The 10,069-nt window shown below is 37.5% G+C and overlaps 1 protein-coding gene across 1 annotated transcript; it reads right to left on the bottom strand.

The window, feature by feature from the left end:
- Positions 1-9,388: 9,388 nt before the first annotated feature.
- LOC150036261 (uncharacterized) lies at positions 9,389-9,700 on the bottom strand. Its single transcript, XM_090313615.1, has one exon. It carries the CDS (start codon positions 9,698-9,700, stop codon positions 9,389-9,391), a length of 312 nt encoding a protein of 103 aa, XP_090169741.1.
- Positions 9,701-10,069: the final 369 nt, after the last annotated feature.

Genomic DNA, 10,069 nt, shown 5'->3' with positions numbered 1-10,069 from the left:
CATGATTTTCATTTCAGGTTAATGTTGGAGTTAGCAAATAACCAGTAGAAGAATTCAAGATCATTAAGCACTCTAATTCATTAATTTTAGCATCAAATTAAGCATGTTCATATCAGAAAAAGAAGGTTTCAGTATAACTCACCTTTGAAGACTTTGAACTTCAAAATCAGCTTCAATCTCCTCAGCAACAAGGTGTAGACTACTAAAAGGTCTTCCCTACTATTCTCTTTAGACCTTAGATTGATTTGTGGGAATCAAAATGAGCAAATTCTAGGGAATTTTGAAGGTGAAGACACATTGTTTTTCACCGAAGATGAAGAACTCTTCTTCAACATAGAATCTCAGCCAAATTCCTTTTTTTGCATGCCATTCCAAAATAGGTTAGTTTTTATTATTTTCATTCATGCAATCACATTGCTTACCAACAAGGCAACACCTACTTCATTGACTTGGTGGAATTTGTGTTGTCTAAGTGCAAATTGGATAATTCCACTTAGTGGATTTATCCAAAATTGATTTTTCAAAATTAAAACAATTTTAATTTTGAAATTCCTTTTTCAAAATGAACACCCAATTTCAGAATTAATTCTTTAATTAACCTGAAATTTTATTAATTTACAAAAATTAATTCAATAATTAATTTTTCAAATAAAATTAATAATTAATTAAATAATTTAAATAATTCTATTAATTTAATATCAAATATTAAATTAATCAAACTCCAATTCCACAACCACGAATCTCTATTCATGTAATTAATATTTAAATAAAATTTAAATATTATCTGATTCTCCAATCTCGTTTAATTCAATAATTAAACGTGTAATTATATCGCATATAATTACTAATTCCCTAAATTCGAACATTTCAAATTAACTCATCATTCTATTCCAAGGTTTAATTCGTTTGTGAGCTAGTAAGGAAACCTAATGGATCTATAGATCATAGGCTCCAACGATCCGAGATTAATTGGCTAAAATCTTTAAACCGAACTAATCAACATTCGTTAACTACCGGGTCACTCCACTAAAGCCCACCCCTCACTGTAGATTTAATTGTGTCCACTCGATATAACCCTAATTAATAAGTTAACCCTTCACAAGTTATCCATAATAACGGTTGGGTCAATAGTTGCTTTACCCCCGAGATTACCAATTATTCCTTAAGTTCCATTGATCCTCTAATGAACAATTAGTTGGTGATCCAATCAGCAAACCGAGTTCCTCTCAGGCCAATGAGAAGGTGGGGTCCTTTGTTCAAGACTAACCTTTCTACTATCCCTAAAAGTGGGTAGAAATGAGTTTCATCTTGCACCCTATGTTCCCAATTATCTACCCAGTCTTACCCCTGAAATGGGAGGCTTATTAAGCCAACGCTATTGAGCTAATCATCACCCATGCAAATCTAAGGATAATCCCAAATAAATAGAAGTTCATAGTTAGCTCAAGATTAAGGTCAAGTTACCTGATCATTACTCAGAAATAGTTAGTCTTAAACAATAAATAGCGTTATAAATTAAGAGTGACTAATTTCTTGGATGGATCTTATACAAGCTCTTTGTATAGGATGCCCCCACTCGCATGTCTCTACATAAATGAATTAGGATCACTTCGTTTGTAATACTTTACAACAATTGTAACATCAGCAAAGTGGACCGCATCCGATAGTGTTACCAGAATAAAGTACCCAACTTTATTCGTATACTTTAAACCGTTTTGACTATTTACTCGAACTTGATCCACTCTTATGTCTCCACATAAAGTTCAAGTACTCATGTAATAGTCATGGATCTTTAGTTTATTAGATTTCGATTATTTCTAAAATGAAATGAGCAATTCATACATTCAATAATAAATTTCTTGAATCAATACTTCAACAATATCTTTATTGATCAACAAAACAAGTTTATTATTTACAAACCACGAGTTTTAGGATGTAAAACTCAACGATTAATACATTTTCCAGTGAATTTCCTAAATTATTCTAAATAAAGAGCTACAATAATTTGTACTTTCACAAGTTATCCACAGGTACATTTCATTTTTGTACTCATGAATATGGTATAAGATATAGCTTAATTGTGATCCACACCCATAAATTACTAACTCTACATTTTGGAATATTACTTTCAGAACTACACTATCTTTGCATTCTTTTCTTAATTACATCATCTTTATTAAAAATTTATGAATTTTTGTGTTATAATCTATGGCAAAACTAGCCTGTTTCTTCTATGTTAAAATTCTTGTGAAACATGATTATTATTTGATTCTTTTCCCCAAGTAATTTAGGGTTTTACTCTCCATTTCTTGGGGACAGAATCTTGAGCACTTTTTTATTTTATTAAATTGGTTAAAGTCAACAGATATAGCAAAGTTACTTTGTAAATCTATATGCTTGTTGTGTTTTTAAAATTTGTCTCTTAGAATTGTTAGTTTTCTTTTATGGGCAAGTTTTTACTTAATTCATTTGTGTTGGTGAAAATTCATTTTTAAATTGAAGGATAATAGAAGATGAGAATCCCACAATGTTTAAATCAACAAGGGGAAGTCCCTTCAAATACCCTCACATTTAATTGTGGGTTTGGACCCCAAGGGGTACCCATATTTTGGAGAGGTAAGGAGATAGACAAATGTGGATATGGTGGTCATCCCACACGCGCACCACCGCCATCTGTCCGGTCGGGCGTGGCGTGTGAAATTATTTTTTATTAAAAATAATATTCTTTTTTACATTTTTATTATTTTATTTTATTTATTTAAACAAATTTTCTCATTTGTTTGTTTAGTCATTGATATTGGCGTAATCGTCTGCCACGTTCGTACTATTGTCGCGTTGTGAGATCCTTCACTCGTTTCCCCTTCTTCACTCACTTCTATGGCCTATAAATTAGCCTTTAGTGCTTCTGAAGGATGACACATAAAAAAAACCACTTCTCCCCTCTGCATTTTGCATTTACATTTACCGAGCAAATTAATCTTGAAGGGTGCAAGTTTTCCAACTGGTTCCAGTGCAGTTCCATTTGAGACAGTATTATCTAGGATATTTTATCTTAAGGACGGCATGGGCATTGTTGAATTGCTTGCACAAAGGGTAGAGCCGCGAAACGTCTTAAAGAGAATGATCTTCGCAACTCAGCCTGTAACAGTTTTCTCTTTTGCGGGTTAGTTTTCGACGTCCGACGTCGTTCGACTTGTTTGATCGTAGTTATCTTCTGTCTATTGGAAGTAGTCATTCCAACAATTTTAAGATGTTTTTCTATATGATGTTGTTGCATGGTCTTTTCAACTCAAAACAATATTATGTCCACCTACCTCAAACGTCCATTTCGATTCAAATGAGCAAACTTTAAATGTTGGAAGCAGAAGATGTTGTTCTTCGTTACCGTAAAAACAGTTTCTGACATCTACATGATAGCTCTTTGTTAGCTCTAAAAAAGAACTAAGTTTATGGCCTTAACTTTCCTATATTTGGATAATTCTTGTACTTTATTTGTCTTGTTTTTATTGGGATTGGTGTCCTAATTCTCCCGAAATCTCGTTGTTTGTAAAGATACACATTGTTTGATGAATTAAATAAATGTTATTTCATTTTGGCATTTACTCATATCCAATAAACAAAGCTCCTTGGTTATCTTATGTGAACTTAAACATGTATATGTGATATACAAGTGAATCATGCCTTAAGTGATAACCTAAATAGGTTTGTATAAGGATTAAGATGGAATACCTGATCCTGGTGACACTATGGACACGACCCACTTTGTAGTGGTTTGCAAGTGTTGTAAACTACTACAGATGGTAGATCCTGACCATTCATGTGGAGACGTACAAGTGGGGGTGTCCTATACAAAGAGTTTGTATAATACCGGACCACGAGATGACTAAACTCTGTATATAACGTCGTTGATGCTAGAGACTTACATCTCACCTAAACGACCATATGTGACACGACCTCAATCCTGAGTGTTTTGGGAACTTTTGCCTTTAAGGGCGATCCTTTGTGACCAGATTGCCAACTCAACATGCCTACCTTTTTAGGGACTTGTCTGATCTAGGAGCTGGGAACTCAATCCATAAGATGGAATTCACTCCTTTCCTGAAGCAGGGATAAGTAGAGAGATGCTCCCTTAAGGGCTGATTCCGGGGCTTGAACATACTGGCCACAGCTTCTTTTTGGAAGAGAGAACTCAGTCATAGTAGGACCATGACTTATGTTCATTAGAGGGATTAGTGGAACTTAAGAAGTTAGATGTAACTACAGGGGCATAACGGTTATTGGCCTATCTGTACTTAGGAGCGATCTGTGAAGAGTTATCACCTAAATAACTTGTATTTCTACAAGTTATCACACCCCCAAATTTAGATATTTGCTTGTCCTCAAGCATATCTTCTATTAAGGCAATCATGCTCCATTCCTATCCTATATTTCTGCGATGATTGGTTGCTTCGAATGTTACACTTAGGCACATTACTTGACATTGCACTTTCCTTCTATCCTTGTTAATTCTTAGCAAGCCCTACTTTATTCTTCTATGTAACAAAATTCTGCTCAAAGACACTTTTCTAGTTTTCAAAATAGAATGTTTATCTCTTCTTTATTAAAACAACTTGATGTATCTATATGCGGTGAACAAAACTTTGCGTCATTTATTCACTTAGAGACAGTTGATCTTGGTTACACTCTTCGTTTTGGCTTGTCTCCATGGGTGTCATGCGAACATCCAACTACGGTTGTGTGCCAGTTTCAACTTTAACTCATGATAATCAGAGGAGTTGTCCCTTGCACTCTTTTTATTTTTCTCTTTTTGTTTATACTACGTTATTCTTGGAAACTCACCTTCGTTTTGGCTTGCTTCTACGGGTGTCTTACGAACATCCAACTACGAGCAAGCTCCTTTCACAACTAAACTCTTATCAGGTTGGGACAATTTTGATGTTTTCCCTTTGCGCTGACATTGGAGTTTTGCATAACATATTATATGTATATTTATTTATTTATTATTATTATTTTTTATTTATAAATGGTAAATGGACACATTTTCTTAAATACTGCATATTCTTGATATTATCTGCTCAGACCTTCCCTACCCCCAAATTTAAAGATGAGCAAGGTTCTCATTGCATTGTTTGGGTAGACCAGACAAACACTTAAAAGAAAATTTCAAAAAGAAGGTTTGAGCAGAACTTTGAAAGATAAAAGATAAAGTACTGCTAACTAAGAGTTAACTAAGTATTAGTCAGAATTTACTAAGTATGGGAAATGTTTCTAAGTGTAAACATATAATACATCATAGCAACGCAATGAAGATCGTAAAAATAAAAGATTAAGAATGTCACAAAAATTAACAAAGGAAGATAAAGAATGAGGCACAGACAAAAAGTAAAGTGACTATATACTCTGATTGTACTGACTATTAACAAAGTATACAAATATATTACAAATGAACGCATTACAAAAAAATTTCTATTGCCTGTACAAGAGTCAAAGAATTTGATTAACTTACAAATTTGACTCGGAAAGATGATTTAAAATTCACACCATGCTTCCAATAAACACAGATACATTTTTGCCGAGGATGGGCAACACACATACATCCTCGTAGCACACCCCTTACCCAAACACATTTCTGGAGGATACCTCAACATAGTGCATTTAACTAAGGCTGGGCAAAGGACATATACGTGCGCAACACACCCCTCACCGTAATGCATTTGGGTGTATTAGATGCATAGCTTCTCTTGGTTTCACTTACTACACCCATCCTCTCATACATACCAGTTTATTTTCCTCTCTTCATAATTCATAAAAAACGCAAGTCGAACCTTACGGTGATTCATCCCATCATTCACAAAATTATACGATCGGTGCTACTACATTTAAAGTATGGAAACATATGCGAAATTAAATTTCCAAAACATAAAAGACTAATTCTACTACACATTAATTACAGAAGTAAGAAAACGGTAAAAGAAAGCGGTAAAGAAAGCAAGTAAACATAGATAGGAAGGTCGATTGAAAGAAGTTCTTAAAGTTATCACAATCGCTTTCCTTGCAAGTGGTTTAATCTGGCTTGCCCAAGTAAATGGTGTCCATGCGTCGATCGAAGTCGCCTCCATAGTAGGGTTTGATTCGCTAACCATTCACTTTGAATGCGTTGCTTCCGTCTAAAGTTGTTAATTCCACTATGCCGTGAGGAAAGATTGTCTTGATTCAGAATGGCCCCGACCAACGAGACTTCAACTTTCCTGGGAACAGTCGCAAACATGCATTAAATAACAATACCTGTTGACCTTCGGTGAATGTTCGGTCATTGATGTGGTCATCGTGCCATTTCTTCGTTTTCTTCTTATATATCTTAGCATTTTCATAGGCATCCCTTCGCCATTCGACCAACTGATTCAATTGCAACTTTCAGACTTTCCCCCACTGGCTAAATCAAACTTCAGCTTCTTGCATGCCCATATCGCCTTATGTTCCAACTCAAGTGGTAGATGACAAGCTTTTCCGAAGACTAGGGCGTACGGGGACATGCCAATTGGTGTTTTGTAGGCAGTTCTGTAAGCCCATAGTGCTTCATCAAGCTTGGGTGACCAATCCCTCTTGGCAGTATTAACTACCTTCTCCAAGATAGTTTTGATCTTTCTGTTAGAAATCTCTGCCTGCCTATTAGTCTGTGGGTGATAAGCAGTTGCAACTCGATAGCTGACGTTGAATTTAGTCAACAGATTAGCAATTATGCAGTTGATAAATTGAGAGCCCTCATCGCTGACTAAGGCCTGTGGCGTCCCATATCGAGCAAAAATGTTTTTCTTCAGAAACTTCGCCACAGTGGCTGCATCATTCTTGACACATCGATGGCCTCAACCCATTTCGATACATAAACAACCGTAACCAGAATATATTGATGACCTTCGGATTGTGGAAACGGGCCTATGAAGTCAATTCCCCAAACATCAAATAATTCAACTTCTAAGATTGACGTCAATGGCATTTCATTTCTTTTAGACATATTCCCCATCCTTTGACACCTGTCGCATTGCACAACATGAGCATGGGCATCTTTAAATAGTGTTGACCAAAAGTAGCCGCACTGCAAGACTTTTGCAGCCGTCCTTTACCCCCCAAAATGTCCTCCATATGGGGACTCATGACAGAGCTCTAAAATGTGCTTGGCTTCATGCTCAGGAACACATCGACGTATTATATGATCAGGTCCTTGTCGATAGAGGAATGGATCATCCCAGAAATAAAATGTGGCGTTATGTCTTAGCTTCTTCTTCTGCTGGTATGTATAATCATCCGGTAGTTGACCGCAAACTAAGAAGTTTACTATGTCCGCATACCAGGGAACATTAATGTTTACTGCCATTAGCAGCTCATTGGGGAATCTTTCCTCAATATCTTTTTTTGTCCTTTGAACCTCGCAATTTTCCAATCTTGACAAATGATCTGCGACTTGGTTCTCAGTGCCCTTCCGGTCTTTGATTTCTAGGTCAAACTCTTGCAGGAGCAACACCCACCGTATCAACCTCGGTTTTGCATCCTTCTTCGTCATTAGATATTTAATCGCAGAATGATCTGTATATACCACCACCTTTGTTTCGATTAAGTATTGTCGGAACTTTTCTAGCGCAAATACCATTGCGAGCATTTCTTTTTCTGTGGTCGTATAGTTCTCCTGCGCGTCGTTCAGTGTTTTGCTCGCATAATAAATAGGATGCAACACCTTTTCCCGATGTTGACTCAAAACTGTGCCCACAGCATATCCACTAGCATCACACATTAATGCAAATGGTTGCGTCCAATCGGGCGCAATCAAAATTGGTGCAGAAATTAGTGCCTCTTTGAAGGTGTTAAATGCTTTGGTGCAGTCGTCATCAAAATTTATTCGCGGTCAGCTTCTAGAAGTGCACTTAAGGGTCTTGCGATCTGGGATAAGTTGCGAATAAATCTTCTGTAAAATCCCGCGTGTCCCAAAAAGCTCTTAAGTGTCTTTACATTCACAGGTGGGGGTAATTTGGAAATTGCGTCGATTTTTGCCTGATCGACTTCCAATCCTGCCTTGGAGATTTTGTGACCTAAAACTATTCCTTCCTCCACCATAAAGTGGCATTTCACCCAGTTCAGAACAAGATTTGTTGCCACGCATCTCTTTAAGACTTTTTCGAGGTTAGTCAAATAGGAGTCATAATTACTGCCGAAGACTGAGAAATCATCCATGAATACCTCGACTGACTCCTCCAAGTAATCTGAATATATTGCCATCATGCATCGTTGGAAAGTGCCTGGTGCATTACAGAGTCCAAATGGCATGCGTCGGAATGCGAACGTACCAACTAGGCACGTGAAGGTTGTCTTGTCTTGGTCCTCCGGTGCAATTGCTATTTGGTTATACCCTGAATAGCCATCAAGAAAATAAAAAAATTCATTCCCAGCAAGTCTATCTAACATCTGATCAATGAATGGGAGTGGGAAGTGGTCATTTTTAGTGGCCAAATTCAGCTTGCAACAATCCATGCAGATTCTCCACCTCGTAGTTGTCCTTGTGGAAACCAATTCATTCTTGTCATTAGTGATGACTGCCATCCCCTTTTTCTTCGGCACACATTGTACTAGGCTCACTCAACTGCTATCAGATATCGAGTAGATGACACCGACGTCTAGCCATTTTACTATTTCCTTCTTTACAACCTCCTTCATGGCAGGGTTCAAACGGCGTTGCCTTTCTACTGATCCATTCTTTCCTTCTTCCAGACGAATCTTGTGCATGCAATACGAGGGACTGATTCCTCGAATGTCTGCCAAGGTCCATCTAAGGCTTTTGCATTATTTCTTAGGATTCGTATGAGATCATCTTCTTTCTCCTTACTCAATGATGCAGAAATAATAATTGGTAACGTTTCGTTACTCCCTAAGTAAGCATACTTTAGGTGCACCAACAAAGGCTTTAACTCTAACACAGGTGGCTCTTCTAAAGATGGCTTAATGCGCTGCGATGTCCGTTCAGATAACTTGAGCGGTTCAAAATTAGACTCTGCATGAATTTCAGCGCAATCCTCCTTCAACATTGCGTCGATTCCAAAGTCCTTCTCCTCCATTTCCTTCAGGGGTTCGTGCCACTATTCTCCCTGCTACTCTTCGATATATTGGTAGTTCTCTATATCTCCTGGTACTTCAACGCATTGAGTACGTTGAATTTTACTTCTTGATCATCGACCCGGATGGTTAACTCTCCTTTCTGCACATCGATTAACGCCCGCCCTGTGGCAAGAAATGGGCATCCCAGGATGATAGGAATTTCTCTATTGGCCTCATAATCCAGTATAACAAAGTTTACTGAGAAGATAAACTTGTCCACTTACACGATAACATCTTCTATCTTGCCCTATGGAAGCTTTATTGATCTATCGGCTAGCTGTAATGTGATCGTGGTTGGCCTTGCTTTGCCGATGTCCAGCTTCTTAAAAATTGACAAAGGCATCAAATTTATGCTTTCCCCTAAATCACACAGCGCGTTTCCGACCATCTTCCCTTCTATGGTGCAGGGCAATGTAAAAGTCCCAAGATCCTTCATTTTAGTAGGGAGATTGTTTTGAAACAAAGCACTACACTTATATGTTAGTGCAACTGTTTCATTTTCCCCAATCCTTCTCTTGTTTGCGAGAATATCCTTGAGGAATTTCACATAACTCGGCATCTACTCTAATACTTCTATCAAGGGAATATTAATGTGTAGCTGGCGAAGAACGTCCAGAAACCTCTGAAACTACTTGCTATCATCTTTCTTTTTCAGCCTGGACGGGAAAGTTCCCGCCGTGTTTCTTGTTCACTTTGCTGCTTGATGAGGTCCTGTGCTTGCTGTGTGTCATTGGTTGGAGGTTCCGTTGATTGAGAATTCAAGTCTTGAGAGGCTTCATCTTTTGTAGATAATCTTACTTCTGAACTGGGGTCGGTTCCGTTATTCAGTATCTGGTCATCATCAATAGTTAAATCTGCTAGTGTTATTACCGCATCTGGTACCTTCGGCATAATGGGGGCTGTCGTTCTGCCACTCCACAATGTCACT

The sequence above is a fragment of the Benincasa hispida genome, chromosome 5, assembly GCF_027475165.1.
Source record: "Benincasa hispida cultivar pf3 chromosome 5, pf3_genome.v1.1, whole genome shotgun sequence".
Taxonomy (NCBI): domain Eukaryota; kingdom Viridiplantae; phylum Streptophyta; class Magnoliopsida; order Cucurbitales; family Cucurbitaceae; genus Benincasa; species Benincasa hispida.
The sequence above is the reverse complement of the archived record's forward strand: the minus strand, read 5'-3'. Positions and strand labels throughout refer to the sequence as shown.

Coding starts and splice junctions, on each gene's coding strand:
- LOC150036261 (XM_090313615.1), bottom strand. CDS start 9,700: ATGCCGAGTTATGTGAAATTCCTCAAGGATATTCTCGCAAACAAGAGA.